At 40.8% G+C, this 16,901-nt stretch overlaps 1 protein-coding gene across 3 annotated transcripts in view; it reads right to left on the bottom strand.

Annotated features, from left to right (window-relative positions):
* The window catches only part of DMD (dystrophin), a 1,824,373-nt gene that overhangs the window by 115,917 nt on the left and 1,691,555 nt on the right, over positions 1-16,901 (bottom strand). For all 3 annotated transcript variants that reach the window (XM_036304100.1, XM_036304097.1, XM_036304099.1), the window contains one exon: positions 198-272. In XM_036304100.1, coding sequence (XP_036159993.1) covers positions 198-272 — 75 coding nt within the window. The remainder of the gene's footprint in view (positions 1-197; positions 273-16,901) is intronic.

Raw genomic sequence — 16,901 nt, 5'->3', positions numbered from 1 at the left:
TATAGGTTGATGCTCAACCACTAAGCAACACCTGCCAGGCTATTTTTTATTTTTTAATTTATCTTTATTGCTGAAAGTATTACAGGTATCTGCTTTGTTGGGGTTTTTTTACCCTCACTGACCCCCTTCTCCCTGAATCCATTCCCCCCCTTTTTTTAAAGCAAAGAGTAAATATCCAGAACTGGTAAAATACTCACAGCAAAGAGCCTTCTGCAGTCTTCGGAGTTTCATGGCAGTCCTATAAGCCGAGAATCTGACATTATTCAGGTCAGCTGGAGAAAACAAAGGGGAAACACAGATCATTTGTTATTTCATCAGAAAGCACAGACAAAAAGTCACAATAATTTGCCAACTGCAATAACAATGACAAAAATAGGCTAGGGGAAAAAAATCTCGCATATGCCCCAAGTTTTGGGAAGTAAAATTATGTCAATATGGGGAAATTAATAAAAACATCTTTTTTTCTCTTTGATAATCCAGACACCTAAGTTCTACGAAGAACTACAGTGGACTATTCTGCAGGGTTTTCAGGCATTTTTTTTTCCACACTGTAATCCTGGTCTGATTGTAGTGACTCTTTGCTACACAGGATTAAAGAGAACAAGGAATATATTATTGAAACAACCATTAGAACTTAGCAAAAATCAAGTGGCAACATAACCTTTTTTTTTGATAAGAAAATAAAAGTTAAATATGCTCACCATGGAAAAATTAGAAGTTAAAGGAAAATATAAAATCAAGTAAATAAGTCACCCATGGTCCCATTACCCAAATATATGCACTGTTAACATTTTGAGTATTTCTTATCCAACATATATGTGTGTGTATGATGTACTTGAAAATATAATTGGGACTAAAATAAAGATCTAGTTCATATTCTAAAGTGTAATCATACTAGTATTCAGCACAGATGAACAGTTCAACAATTTCTGCTATTGTGGTTTCTTTTTTTTTATTGCTAAAAGTATTACAAAGGGTATTACATATGTGTCCTTTTTTTTCCCCCCACCTTTGACAATCCCCTGCTATTGCGGTTTCTACAGTCACCTGTCTATCAAGCTCCAACTCACCTAGCTGAAAGCTATATTTAGATGATACCCTTACTCAAGTCTATGCAAGCCTTGATACACCCTGGGCAATATTTCTTTTCTAGAGTTTCTATATATTTATGTTTCAGGAACCCAGCTTCAAAAAGCTCCTTGAAAACAAGAACCCTGTCTCCTACTTCTGTCATATTTCCCAGTAACTTAATATCTGACCGCTCTCTGAAAAAGCAGGTCTAATACAGCTAGGGGATTGATTAACAGACTGAATGAATAAATGAACAAAAGAATAAAAGAAACAAAAAAAATGTACTAGCAAGTATGACTGCCATAATTAATTGCACCCACAAAACTGTTTATTTTTTTTAATGTTTTGATTTTCAGAGAAGAAGGGAAAGGAAGAGAGAGATAGAAACACGGATGAGAGAGAAACATCAACATCAATTGGCTGCCTCCTGCACACCCCCTGTTGGGGATCGAGCCCACAAACCTGGCATGTGCCCTGACCAGAAATGGAACCAGCGACTTCTTGGTGCATGAGTCGACGGTCAACCACTGAGCCACACCGGCTGGGCACAAAACCAATTCTAATTGGGGGTTAAGAAAGGGAAATAATTTAATCCATATCCAAATCACTTGGGTCAACATTATTAGCTTTATGGCCTTTGCAGAGACCAAATATAAAAACCTAAATTGAAATTAGGGGGAAGAAAAACAATGTCTGTAATTTACTCTAAAATATTCAGCGTAAAAAATAAAAGTTAAAAAGACTGACAATACTAAATGTTGGCAAGGATGTGAAGCAACTGGAATTCTCATACAGTTCTGGTGTGAATGAAAAACAATGACTAGTTTAGCTATTTCTTATGAAATTAAACATATATCTATCTTATAACACAGCTAGTTTACTCCTAGATGTTTACTGAAAATAAATACATGTCCACAAAAAGATGTGTACATGGATGCCCATAATAGCCCCGAACTGGAAACAAACCAATAGAAGAATGAATAAACAAATTGTGGTATAGTCATACAATGGGATACTACTCAGCAATAAAAACGAAGTAACTACTAATCATGCAATAATGTTAAATGATCTGAAAAACATTATGCTGGGTAAAAGAAGCCAAAAACAAAGAATAAATAGTGTTTGGTTCTATTTTTATTAAATTCTAGAAGAGGCAAATCTCACCTATAGTGATAAAAGGCAGGTAGATGGTAGCCTAGTGTGATATGGGGTTAGGTAACTGGCCACAAGGAACACAAAGGTATTTTTTAGGTGACTGAAATGTTATATATCTTGATTGGTGTGGAGGTTACACGAGTGTATACATTAGCCAAATGTCAAACTGTAGCCCTGGCCAGAGTGGCTCAGTTGTTTGGTCGTTGTCCCCCACACTGAAAGGTTGCTGGTTCAATTCCCAGTAAAGGCATAAGCCTGGGTTGCAGACTCAATCCCTGGTAGGGGACATGCAGGAGGCAGCCAATGGATATTTTGCTCTCACATAAATGTTTCTCTTTTTCCCTCTCCCTTTGTCTCTAAAAATCAATAAAAATATGTCAAAAACAAAACAAAAACAAGAAAACCTCAAACTGTACGCTTAGAATGAGTGCATTTGATTGTGTTTATGCCTTAATAAAGCAGATTTTAAAAATTAAAAAGAAAATCACACGGACAATACAATATGATGTATGTGTGTGTTAGGTTAAGCTACACTGCAGAGGTGGTCAGTTGTTTTAATCAAGAATGTATACTCCAGGGGTGGTTGGCTAGCAATTAATCAAAAAGCCTCACTCTAGAGGCGGCCACTGGAAGTTCTTCAGCTATATTTAGCTCCTATTACACCAGGGGTATCATTAATTATCCTATTAATGTTAGATGGGCTTGCATTGGTGGTATTAGTGGTTTGCAAAATAGGAAGACTATATGAAAAGGTTTAGAACCATCCCCGGCCCTTATTAACTGGGTGTGAGAAGAGTCTAGCAGGCCCCCACCTTTAGAAATGGTGCTCTAGGTCGGACTCCAAAATGTCCAACCGTGGTTCATTGGATTCTTGGCTGCCTGAATTCAATGAGATGGCTCACAGAATCCTGCTGTAATAGCAGGGGTTCTCCAACTTGAGTCATATATCAGAATCATCTGGAGGAGTGTTAAAAATACAGATTCCCGGGCCCTGCTTACTCCCAGATTTTTTGATTCGTTAGGTCTGGAGAGGGCCTGAGAATCTGCATGTCTAACATGTTTCCAGGAGATGCTGCTGCTGATGTCCAGGGATCACTTTAAGAACCACTATGTTAAAGGAATGTGGTTAGAGGTGAGGCAAAAAGGCAGAGCTGTGACTTCATTGTACCTTTGGCACAGGTTTTAAGATTGTTTTGCGTCCTGTGGCTAATAAATGTTCCCATGTGACCGAGTTTGTTCTGAGACTTGTTTTCATTACAAACTGGCATCCAAGATGGCTCAGAGGACAGCCCTTACCTACACCTAGCCACGGGTGGCTACCAACGCCTACCAAACAGAACCCTGTAACCTTGTGGGTCCTTGTAACCCAAAGTGTGATTCGAAGACCAACAGCATCAGTATCTCTTTGGAGCTTGTTATAAATGCAGAATCTCAGGCCCTACCGGGATCTATGAATCAGAATAAACATTTTAACAAGATTTCCCAGGTGATTCATATGGACCTTCTAGTGCAGTCAAGTATTTAATTGTACATTTTAATAAAGGCTCTTGTTCCATGTTAAAGTCCAAGTATAACCTCTGTATAGATCTGTGTTGTCTACTGTTGTTGCATCTGTCTACATTCCATTTTGTGGGCCTTTAGAAGGTTATTTAATGACTATTATAGTCAATTAGACCAAAAACTCACTTCTGGAATATGTTTGTGGCTCTCTTATTTATGATGAACACCAATAAAAGTTATTCAAGAAACTGTCTAAAGGTATATTGAAAGGCTACAGATTCCTTCTCTTTGAAGTGAATTAACATTTCCCTGGACCTTGTTCTCTGGCAAGTAGAACTTGATTTACCTGGGTCCCTCTCCCCAAGACCCATGGTTCTTCCATTGTCTCTTTTCCTCAGTCATTATTGTTTATCTTTTTGGGTGGTCTCAGCTAACTCATGGTATGAGCTGCCTTGTGGTACTAATATATGAGAAACTTAATTCCTGTCCCCCCTTCCAGACTGGTGTTAATACTATTCACCAGTATTACCACACTTTCCTTATACTTCCTAGTGCAGAATTCTTTCTCACACAGTTATAAATGATCCCCTTTGGCTCTTTATAAAATAAGCAACATAGAGACACAGAAATGCATTTTTTAATTAAGAACAGATCACTTTTCCCTTAACATCAGCCTGTAGCAGTTTCCAGGGACTAGGCCTCCAACTCCAAATTTCCTTTCATTCATTTACTTATAAAAAAGCGTGGAGCATGAACTATGTGCCAATCAAGCATCTTGGCAGAAGATACAGGCTAAAAACGTTCTCTTCCCTTCCCCTTTCTTTTTAATCCTCCTTTTTAATTGCCTCTTAACTCATTGGTCTAGTTTCCTACTATCTTCCTTCTTTCATAAAGTAATATCTCTCTTCTGACCCCAATTTTTCTCTGCTTTCCAATTTTCCTGGTTCTATTCAGAATTCAGAACAAATGCTCTAAATGAGGTCACAGAAGCTCTGTCCTGTCCAAATCTCACAGTTCATATGAAGAATTGGCAAATTCCAGGAGCTAGAGATCCAAATCGGAGAGGCAAGGATGATCAGATTCTTTCAGGGTGTGGGTTCACAGTGGAATACTATCAAAGACAAGCATCTGGAACATTCCAGCTCTAGCAGTGTTCTTAGCTTCCCTAAAGCAGTTCAAACTTGCTTCCCTTCCAAGTCCTAATTGTGGCACATTCTGCCTCAAGTTAATCTTCCCTGACACCTTTTTCGGCATACCCCCAACCCACTGCAGAGAATAAGCCTTCTGCCACGAGTTTTCTATGCACCAGAGTCCAGCTTGTTCTCAAACAGTGATTCAGGAATACCAGAAAAAAAGTAGCAGGAAAAATGCCTAGTTTTCATCCTACTGCAACAGAAGCTATACAAATATATATCCAGTCACCATCAGTGAATTGCAATGGAGTGCTGGTGCCCTAAAAGCCCTACTCAAGGGAGTTAACCATCTGTGTTGTTTGAGTCTGCATGTGTTGCTAGGAATCCGTAGCACCACTCCCTCTGGCTTACAGCTGGAAGAGATAAGTCTGCCTTGTGAAAGTGTGTAGGATGCACGCAGAAACCTCAAGATGTGGTACAGCTGCGGACAATGTGACATTGTCCTGGGCTGAGGCTGGAGCTGACCTTGTAGCTAAAGTATGCACACAGAATAAAGCTAACCCTCCCCCACGCCCCAGCCCCCACGGGAGGCTGGACTCCACTTTCCCTGGGAACTGCCTTTCCAGGACTCTGATCCAAGTTGTAATGAGCTCCCTCGCTCTCACAACCGGAACTTGAGGAGTGAGACTCTCCAAGAAACAAGTTACACAAGGTTTCCATGGCAGCTGATAGAAAGCATACTTCAGAAGGATAAAAATGCTGAACTATATATTCCTCTTAATGACTTGAATTCTTTTATCCAGGCTGCTTCTAGCCTAAAAATAGAGAAATCTAGAAACTTAAGGAACAAGGGCAAATATAGGCCATCTACCCTTCCAAGTTGAATCACCAGCTAGTTACTGAAGTAATGGTCCATTTGACTTTCATTTGGAGGCGCAAAACAACTAATAGGGTTTTCCCTCTTTGTTTAGCCTATGATTTTCTCTTGACTTTGGTAAATATTTCTGTTTTACAGTTTTTAATTTCACTCTGTGGAAGGTAATGGGGAAAGGTGTCAAATCACCAGAAAAGAGAAGTGACCTGATCAAGTTAGTAATAAATCTACACTACACATGTTGGATATGCTCTTGCAAAAATAGTGAAAACCAGCATCTAAAGTCATGGGAGCCTGGCCGGGTGTGGCTCAACAATTGAGCATCGACCCAACAGCCAAGAGGTCACCGGTTCGATTTCCAGTCAGGGCATATGCCCAGGTTGCAGATTCAATACCAAGTGTGAGGCTTGCAGGAGACAACTGATCAATGATTCTCTATCATTGATGTTTCTATCTCTCTCTCTCTCCTTCTCCCTTCCTCTCTAAAATTAATAAAATATATTTAAAAAATAAAAAATAATAAAGAAATAAAGTCATGGGAAATATTAGACAATATTAAAAAAAAATAAAACACATTAGCCCAGCCAGCATGGCTCAGTGGTTGAGCACTGACATATGAACCGGGAAGTCGCAGTTCGATTCCTGGTCAGGGCATATGCCTGGGTTGCTGGCTCAATTCCCAGTGTAAGGCATGCAGGAGGCAGCTGATCAATGATTCTCTCTCATCATTGATGTTTCTGTATCTCTCTCTCCCTTTCCCTTCCTCTCTGAAATCAATAAAAATATTTTTAAAATAATAACATATCTACACTAATAAAAGAGAAACATGGTAATTGGCGTATGACCGCTACCCTTCCCATTGGCTAATCCCCTGTCACTCACAGAGTAGGGCCGAGATATGCAAATTAACTGGCAGCCAAGATGGCGGCCGGCAGCCAGGCAGCTGATGTGAACAGGGAGGCTTGCTTGCTTCAGTGACGGAGAACTGCAACGTTCCCCGCCTGACTTGCCGGCCTCTCAGCTGCAACTCTAAGCAACTATGTTGCGAATATAGAAGCTAAAAAAACCCCAGAAACCTGCTTTACTCAGCAGGGCTTCAGCCAGCCGGACCGCAACATTGTATCAAATACAGATGGTAAACAAAGGCCAGAAACCTGTTTTCAGCAGCCGAGGCCTCAGAGCTAAAGCTGGCCCAGAATGAAAAAAGAAAAAGAAAAAAAGGAGCGGTTGGGAGCTTCAGTCACCCCCAGCCTGAAAACAGCCCTCAGCCCCTCAGCCAGACTGGCCAGGCACCCCAGTGGGGACCCCCACCCTGAAGGGTGTGTGACCAGCTGCAAACAGCCATCATCCCCTCATCCAGGCTGGCCATCAGGTATCACATCTATCTATAATCCTTCCATCTACCCTTTCAATACCTACTGAGAGTGCAAACATAGGGAAACAAAGGCCAGGCAGGCAGGCTTGTTTGAGAAAGTGAAGTTTAATCAAAGGGTGATAGGAATTAACCAGATGAAGAGCAGGAAAAAGCAAAGCAGAATAAAAGGTCAGCCCGTGTAAAAGAGGCTCTTAAGCAGAGAAGAGCGTGGACCATTAAGAATCCTAAGAAGGCTGATATTGCTGGAATCGCAGAACAAGGAGTACGAGTGGGCCCAGATTAGGCCTGAAAGGTAGGCAGGCAGAGGTCCATTGCCAGACCTCTTAACATCACGTTAAGGATTTGGGTCTTGGGACTTCCAGTTAAACATGGCAGATGGAAGACTCATTTCTCTCTCCTTATTCCTGAAACTGTACTAGGATGACAACAAAAGGAATTAAAAATAACATCTACCCTCCAAAAAAAGAGACAAAGCTGGAGAGGAGATGAGAACAGACAGAGGAGTTCCAGCACCTTGGAAGCTTGGAAGATGATCTGGTGGTAACTGACTTAGGGGACCAGAGAAATCCCAAGCCTACATTAACGTGAGAGAAAGAGGGAAAACTGGGGAGAAGGGTGTCTAACAAGAAGTATACCGATAGCCCTAGCCGGTTTGGCTCAGTGGATAGAGCGTTGGCCTGCGAACTGAAGGGTCCCAGGTTCGATTCTGGCCAAGGGCACATGCTCGGGTTGTGGGCTCGATCCCCAGTAGGGGGCGTGCAGGAGGCAGCCGATCAATGATTCTCTCTCATCATTGATGTTTCTCTCTCTTCCTCTCCCTTCCTCTCTTAAATCAATTAAAAAAATTTTTTTTAAAAAAGAAGCATACCAATCTATATAGCCAACATGTCTCAGAAATTAGAAGCTCCAGGTTCCTCTGAAGGCTGTGATGTGGCTGAAAATACAAGGTTTGGTTGTGATTCGTTAGAGCCCTAAACACCTTCTCCAGCACCCCACACAGCCAAGCACCCCAGCCACTTCCTGCTTCACCCTGACAAAAGGCTGGAGGTTTCATCTCAGGAGAAGCTGCGCCAGACATAGGGGCATCAGGAGCAACTAAGCCTAGGGGTGTTAGTTAGATAAGGCATGACAACAGAGGTATTGAGGGCCACCCTATACTGAAAGCACATACTGCAAAATCCTTATCTTCATTGCCTACTCCCAAACTCCATATTTAGTCTGCCTTTTTTTTCCTGCCATCAACTCACTGCAAAAGCTCTTCTACCTACGCAAGTTCTTATTTGCCATCCTTATCATTGGAAGGAACTTTAATCAGCAAAGTCACTCCATTGGCCCTCAAACTCTGACCAGCCTTACTTGTCAACTTCTTCAAGTTCCAATTATAACCATACCAAATCAAGCCAATGCTCATTCCTTCGGGTCTCCCTCTTGACAGGAGACGTACAGTCAAGTCACACAGTCCACTCTCGTGACTGGGATGAACAATATGATTCCCTTTTTTTGACTCAGAACCTTCAGATGCTGCTCTCCTGTGTTCATCAATGCTACAAAAGGGCCACTCAACTACTGGCAGAAGTAGCAGAACTTACAAACTTAGGCCAGACCCCTTCAACTCTAGTCTACACTTCATGAATTAACCAGTCTTACCTCCCCCTCTTCAGAAGTGAACACATTCCTGATTCTCACTCCTTATAATAAAGGTGAGGCATTTAAAATGATCAAATGTGACTTAAGTTTTATACCTGTGCGCAGGTTTTCATATAACTGAATTCACAAATCATTTTTAAAAATCTGTGCCCTGCCCAGCCGGCATGACTCAGTGTTTGAGCGTCAACGCATGAAACCAGGAGGTCACCGTTCCCATCTGATCAGGGCACATGCCCGGGGTTGCGGGCTCAATCCCGTGTGGGGTGTGCAGGAGGCAGCCAATCATTGATGTTTCTATCTCTCCCACCCCCCCCCACCTTCTCTCTGAAATCAATAAAAATATATTTTTTAAAAAAATCTTGTCCTAATATGTGTTTTTTTAAATTGGAAAAGCATACTTTCTTTGTAATATGGTTAACACTACCTATTTCAAATCTAGCATCCCTTCTCACAGTTGGGAGAGTTTATGGAAAACCGACTTTAATGATGAAAACAAAACAGCAGTAAATTTCCTCTTTTCCTTTACTGCCAGCCTCACCATTGTCATTTTCCAGTTTTAAAACAACTCAACAAGATCTCCCTAAATTCCAGCATTCCTACCCTGGCCTCTCTCACCTTCTCAGTTTGTTTCTCCACCCTTATCTCCCAAGATTTCAACATATGATCTTTTACCTAAAATTCTGATCTCCTTCCACTATTTCTCCAGTAACCACAAAGGAGAGGTCACAAACTGGCTGAATTTAGTCTGAAGTCTAGTTTTGTGTTTTTGTTTTTGTTTGTTTGACTGGTTTTGGCTCACATGATGGTGTTTAAAATTGATGAATTATTTGCCAATCGTTAAAATCTGGAGATTTCCCATTGTCTTGCTTTTCTCAAATGACAATAGGAAAACCTGAGGCCCCTTCAGCACTAACAGAAGCTTTTCAAGTTGCCCCAGTTCCCACCCTTCCACCTTCAGTCATTTAAATGACCAATTAGCCCCAGGAGGCATTTCTTTTTAGGCCACATCACTTTCTGATTCTCCCCCAAATTTCACATTTACCCTCCAGTTACACTCTTTTTCTGGTCCTTGTCAAAGCTCTTACTGTGGAGTTCCTCCCATAACTAGCTATTATCTGGCTTTCACTCAAATTACGCTATGGAAACAGTTCTAACTGGATTTTCCAAAAACTTTCCGGCTATTAATTCTTTGGACTCCACCTTTTGCTAATGCAATCAAACTAAATGATTGTGCCACCAAAAACACTGTCATAATCCACCTACTTTTCCAGTACAAGAATGGATGGGAAGACAGAACCAAAACCCCTGATCAGTTTCCTGATTACATTTCATTAAGTGACAATCACTTACACATTTTGAAAAATCATCCATTAATATTTATCGAAGCATCCATTATGGGCCTAACCGTGTACTAACTCAGGGAGAGGTTAAAGATTCAGGCTTCAAAAAATGGGGATAACAAAAAGATAAAATATTCAGGCACACAAAATCAGTACATATGTCTTGGGTGTGATGTGCCCAGCAATATACACATAGAAACTCTGGTTACATGATGTCGACATAAGAAATGTCCAAACCAGTAGGGAATTTTTATGAGTTTATTTGAGCCAAACTGAGGACAATTGCTGGGACGCAAAATCTGAAGGGATTGAGAACATGCTCCAGAGAATGGCAGTTTTGTCTCTTATTTTATGCATTACAATCAAAGGTGATGTAAGGGGTGTTGCATGAAATTCATCAGTGGTAGATTAGGGAGGCAGGTAGAAAGCAAAGCAGGAAAATCTGAGATTGGATAAAGAGTAGAAAAGAGAGACAAATATATTCTTTGACATTGGTAGATACAGGACAGTTAACAATGAACATTTATAGAACATAGAGATGGCATTTGGGGAACAAGTTAAGAATGAGGGTTCTGTGGTCTCGTGCTCTGGTGCAGTGGGTGTACCCTGAGAGGTCCAGGAAAAGGGTCAGTTGCTCTGACATTCCAAGGGTATGTTATCTTAGATGCAAAAAGTCAAACCTTTGTCAAGGAAGCTACAGGCCTAGGATGTGGCTACGCACCATAGCCTGCTTTTAGTTAGGAATTTAAAAAAAATAATTATTCAGTATTGTTTAAAAATATATTTTTATTGATTTCAGAGAGGAAGGGAGAGGGAGAGAAACATCAACGATAAGAGAGAATCATTGATCAGCTGCCTCCTGCACCTCCCACATGGGTTTGAACCGTGACCTCCTGGTTCATAGGTTGACGCTCAACCACAGGTTTAGTATGTGGTCCTTTTCCATCTACAATGAGCACACTTATATGCATACACAAACATAATGTAAATAGACACCATGTATTTTTGCATCTCTAACACAAAAGTAGCTTCCAACGCGATGTGAACTGTATTCCGATGCACATTTTTAAGATTAACAAACTGAAAACTTTCCATATAAGCCATGTTATTTATGAAACTAGTGATTAATTTATAAGTTAGCCTGCAAAGGTTTAAAGGTTAATTTAAATAATAAATAAAAATAAACAAAATCTATAGCAATTGTGATAAAAAGGAATGATATGACTCATTAGAAGCAGCCTAATAATTTTCATTCTTATATTTGAGGAAAAAAGATGAGAAAAGGAAATGAATCCCTCTGAAGAGATTGTGTTGTGTTTAGGGCAATAAATGTTGGTACTCAATAAATGTGGTTTGAACATCAAATGACATTCTGAAAGGAGCCTATCTACTTTTACCAAGTTTAAGCTACTGATAACATTGATTCTACATCTGAATTTTCTTCAAATAATATTTCCCATTGCTAATGATTCTCTTGCCCCTTACAGTCTGAGCTTGGGCTTCTTTTTTGAAATACACATAACAAAGATATCAAGACTTTCCCGAGATATAAAGAAGTTGGAATAAAAAACAGAAAAAAGATAAACCAAACAGAATGCTTTATCAGTGAGAAAGATGACTCAGGTGTGTTTCATTGTGGCAGATTCTCTAGGTTGGTTTACTCAACCCCATTTTCAAATTCTTTCTCTGGCCTTTCTCTACTACAAAGGCTGTAGGATTGCAATACTTTAATCCAGCCAGGAGCAGCCATGTGGACACAGTTTTTGGCCAATGCTTGAGACTCTATCTGTAAGAAAGGGTTTACTTTTCCAAACTGAAAGACAAAGAGCCTCTGAGGGAGAAAGACCTTTTGTTAGAGGCAAAAATAGAATAGTGGGGACTAGCTATGGATATGGGAAATATTAGTCATGCTCTGCTAACCCTGAATACCTTGTTCTGGTTAAAGAAAGGACATTCTAACCTGGCTGGAAGTTGTATGCCTAGGGGACCTGGGAGTCAACCTTGGAGAGCAGACCATTCTCATTCAAGAACTGCCTATTATCATGGAAAGATTAACAACCTTGTTGCCCAAATAATGGAGTCCCACCCCAGCCTGCATAGCCTACTTCCCCATGCCTGTAATCCCTACTTCCCCATGTAATCCTTGTCCTACCCTATATAAGCAGCTGGTTTATGGTGGGCTCCAGAGCAGATTTTTGTGGATGACCTGCTGCTCTCCCACATGCTGGCATTATTGGAATAAACACTGATATGCGCTTCAACCCTGTCTCTGCTGAATTGGTTCAAGTAGTGACAGGCAGCCTGGATCCACTTTCTCCTTCTTCCTGCCAGAGGGGCAGCAGTCAGCATGGAACCATGAGGTCAAATGTCACTCGCTAAGGATGATATAGCAACAGACACTGGCCCAGAGCTCTCATGGCATCAGGGAACTAACTCTTCCCTAGTTCGACACTGTTTCCAGACTTCTTGTTATACAAAAAACATCAGCTCTTATCTGGTTGATATAGTTGGTCAGATGTTTTATTGCTTGCAGCAAAATGTCTATCTAATTGACATGTTAGTTGGGTTACAATCAACGGAATGTGGTATACTAAATAGAGAGCATCATCCATCCATCCATCCATCCCCTGCAATCCTCTTTAGGGTGGAGGGAAAAAAGTTGGCAGTAAAGGGCATGTTAGATCAGCGTTCCCCCTCTTTGCTATGAGATGGTGACAGTGATGCAGGACAGTTTGACAGTTTAATGTTTAAAACAATGTTATAATAGAGGGCTGTTAAAAACAAGACAACAGGGGACATCTGTAATACTTTCAATAATAAAGATTTTTAACAATAAAACAAGATAGCAGGCCCAAAATGGAGTCACTTATGCTAACCCCCCGCCCCCCAACATCACCAAAACCAAGAATTAACCTAATTACAGTTTCTGCTCTCCCAGAAATGGAATCTTAAACCTGGCAATCAGGAATCACCTGATTAGCACTAGTGAGGTGGTAATCTTTCCTCATCATCCCCCTAAAGCAGGGGTGGGGAATGTTCAGCCCCGAGGGCCTTATAAGGCCTGCAACATCATTTATTTGGTCTAGGCCTGCCAAGGCATTAGGGGTGAGTTAATTAAATTTTTGACCAAATATAGCAGGCTAATTTTTAAGTTGGTAATTTTGTATGGCCCTCGAATGTTATAAATATCCAAATGGCCCTTGGCAGAAACAAGGTTCCCCACCCCTGCCCTAAAGGAAAGTGACCTTATAATAGCCAATCTGGGTTTTGCCTGGTTTAACTTCCTTGTTCCTGCTCCCTTCGGCCTGTAAAAGTCTTTCATTTTATGCAGCTCCTCAGAGCTCCTTTATATCTGCTAGATGGTATGCTGCCTGATTCATGAGTCCTTGAATAAACCTGTAAGATCTTTAAAATTTACTAAGCTGAACTTTGTGTGTGTTTTTTTAACAGGGATTATCTGGATAAGGCACTATTCTAGACATAAACAGATCTGCAGACACTTTAACTAGACTTTTGTTTTGAATGAGATGTACACAAGTTTGATTCTCCCAGACGTAAGGAGTAGAATTTTTAAATATACAAGTTATTTCTCTGGAAATTAATGTCTACCTATATATGAACACTTATGGGTAACTAATTTTTCATTAACTCTTTAGACATGTTCATATTTTTATCTCTTCATTAATGCAAAATCTCCTTAAAGACAAGTAGTATCTTTTTTTTACTCATAGGTCTTAAGATACATGTTATTTTTTTAAAGTTTTGGTAAATTTCAATTATTCAGAAGTTTTAAAACTCAAATTAAGATTTCTAAATCTTTTATCTCACAGCATGAGTTTTAGATTCTGATTGAAAATGATTTCCATCCTCTGTCCTCACCCATTCCATCTTTCTAGGCCCCAACCTCTACACCCCCCCCCCTCCGCCAGTATCCATTCCCCTTAATACCTCCATGAATAAAATGGATGTCAAAATGAACATCAGTGGAAATCTGACCATAATTACCATGGATAAAGCAAATTAACAGTTTTTTCCAACATTTCTGCCTTAGACTAAAATCACACTTTAATATTATTAGGGAAATGAAATTGTTTAGGTTTTTATTGTTGACTAGAGGCCCGATGCACTAATTTCATGCAAGAGTAGGCCTTCCTTCCCCCAGCTGCCAGCACTGGCTTCCCTCCAGCACCCTGGACCCGGGGCTTCCCTCCGGCACCAGCAGGCACCCAGGACCCTTCCCTTGCAGCCCCTGCTTCTTTTGGAAGGTCGTCCAGAAGGATACCCAGTCTAATTAGCATATTACACTTTTATTATTATAGATTGTTGATTGAAAGGTGAAGAAAAAAATCAGTTAAATCCTTAAGTGTGAATAACTAGTCCAAGATAGTACACAATTCAAATTCAGTAAAATGTGCTCCATTTCTGTGTTTCATACACTCTGGGGGTGGGCAGGTGATATGACTCAAACTGCCCATGCATCCAGAAGCCTAGGCGTAGTGTGACATTTATAAAAATGGAGCATGTGACAGGATATTTTTTTTAGTGTTATGTGTTAAATCTTCTGGAGACTAGATACTAGTGATTAGATCCTGATAAAGATGCTAATATGTAAATCATTCTTTTAAAAAAGACCAATCACTCCGCAGCTGCAGCTGTTAAAAAATTAATCAATGGCAGGAGCTTTTCATTTGATAATGGGCTGCTTTGTCCCATGACATAGACCAATTTGATGGATGAATCCACATTCACACGTCCGGGTGTCTGGGCAAATCATTTGAATCAAGAAAAGGAAAGTATCAGTGTTACTAAGAAAAGACTCTTCTTTATCACCTCAAAACTATATGTTGTACTTGGAAGTTGCTTGAAATATGGCATGTCCTCTCTCACTTGAGCAGTTTGAGGGTTCAATCCAAGAATTACGCACATCAGTACAGCTCACGAATGGCCCTGAATCCACAGGAATGAGTGTTCCCCTTTTCCCCTTTCAATTGCAATGTCCAGAGCTTCCTCCATCCTACCTTTGGAATTGACTCCTACTCTCATCTTAGGTTTCACTGGATCTGACCCATCCTGTATTCCCCTCAGACTCCTCCGAAGAAATACTTGGGACAAACTTAAAGCAGCCTTCTTTTTTCAAAATGTGGATAAATCTTGCTTTAGCCCTTTTTATTTGTTTTTTTAAACATATTTTTATTGATTTCAGAGAGAGGAAAGGAGAGGGAGAGAAACATCAATGTTGAGAGAGAATCATTGATTGGCTGCCTCCTGCACACCCCACACTGGGGATTGAGCCTGCAACCCAAGCTCATGCCCTGACCGGGAATCGAACCGTGACCTCGGGGTTCGAAGGTCTATGCTCAGCCACTGAGCCATGCAGGCCGGGCCTTTGGCCCTTTTTGTATCCAAGTATTCCCTGTATAGTCTTAAGAGAAAAACAGGTGTGGCAGGCCAATAACAAAAGTAGTGCTAACATTCACTTAGTACCAAGGCCAGATGCTGCATGTACCTGATGCCATACACAGTGACCTGCCTTCCATATTACCAGCCTCATTCAAAACAGAAGTAAAATGAGGCTCAGAGATGTTTAGTAACTTCCTTAAGGTTGCATCCATGAGCCTGGATTCATGGCCAAATCTTCCTGGTACCCATAGCCCTTGATGGCCTTCCCACTCCTCAGCTAGAGGAGAAATGGGTCTTTGTGTGCTCAGTGTGTGTGTAACCCCAACCAGCACGAGGGTGGTGAGCAGTGCCCTCAGAAGGACCATGAATCAGGGCAGGGGCAGAGGGTGGGGTGGCAGAGCTGAGAGATCATGGACACCTTCACACAAAGAAAAATATGGAACAGAAAGGGAAGCTGACAGGCCAGTGGGTGGTGGAGTGACCAGGAAGGTAACGAGATTTCTTTTAATTAAATGCCCAGTTCTTATCCAGAGAAGCCTTGCAAGTAAAGCAGTGGTTCTCAACCTTCTGGCCCTTTAAATACAGTTCCTCATGTTGTGACCCAACCATAAAATTATTTTCGTTGCTACTTCATAACTGTAATGTTGCTACTGTTATGAATCGTAATGTAAATATCTGATATGCAGGATGGTCTTAGGCGACCCCTGTGAAAGGGTCGTTCGACCGCCAAAGGGGTCGCGACCCACAGGTTGAGAACTGCTGGAGTAAAGGAATCAAGCACAGCAATGTGAACTTGTACCCACAAAGCATTTCGTTCCCATAGAAGCATGTAGTTACATTCTATTCATACAGTGCAGATACCAGACACTCTAAGGCAGTGGTTCTCAACCTTCCTAATGCCGCGACCCTTTAATACAGTTCCTCAGGTTGTGGTGACCCCCAATTTCATTGTTACAAATTGAACATACTTAAAGCATAGTGATTAATCACAAAAACAATATGTAATTATATGTGTTTTCCGATGGTCTTAGGTGACCCCTGTGAAAGGGTCATTCAACCCCCAAAGGGGTCGCGACCCACAGGTTGAGATCTGCTGCTCTAAGGGTTAAATAAGATTCTGTGATTTGGGGACCTAACTACTATTTATAACACATTTTATTCCAAGCTGTAAGCAAATAACTTACAAATAAACTTTTGGAACATAGCCGGAGGATAAGTTCTGAAAGGACTAAATCTTGTCTTAAGGCAGGAATGTGGTTCTTGCCTGACTGCTGAGGGATTTAACAGTTACTGGGCAACAAGGAATTAAATTCTTTAGGTAGCTTTAATTTATCTCTACCTACTCCTTATGGGTATTCTTTGGGGATTTAAAAAAAAAACATAATTTTATCAAATAAAAAGTGATA

The sequence above is a fragment of the Myotis myotis genome, unplaced genomic scaffold (genome assembly GCF_014108235.1).
Source record: "Myotis myotis isolate mMyoMyo1 unplaced genomic scaffold, mMyoMyo1.p scaffold_m19_p_4, whole genome shotgun sequence".
NCBI lineage: Eukaryota > Metazoa > Chordata > Mammalia > Chiroptera > Vespertilionidae > Myotis > Myotis myotis.
This window is presented reverse-complemented; position numbering and strand designations above follow the sequence as displayed.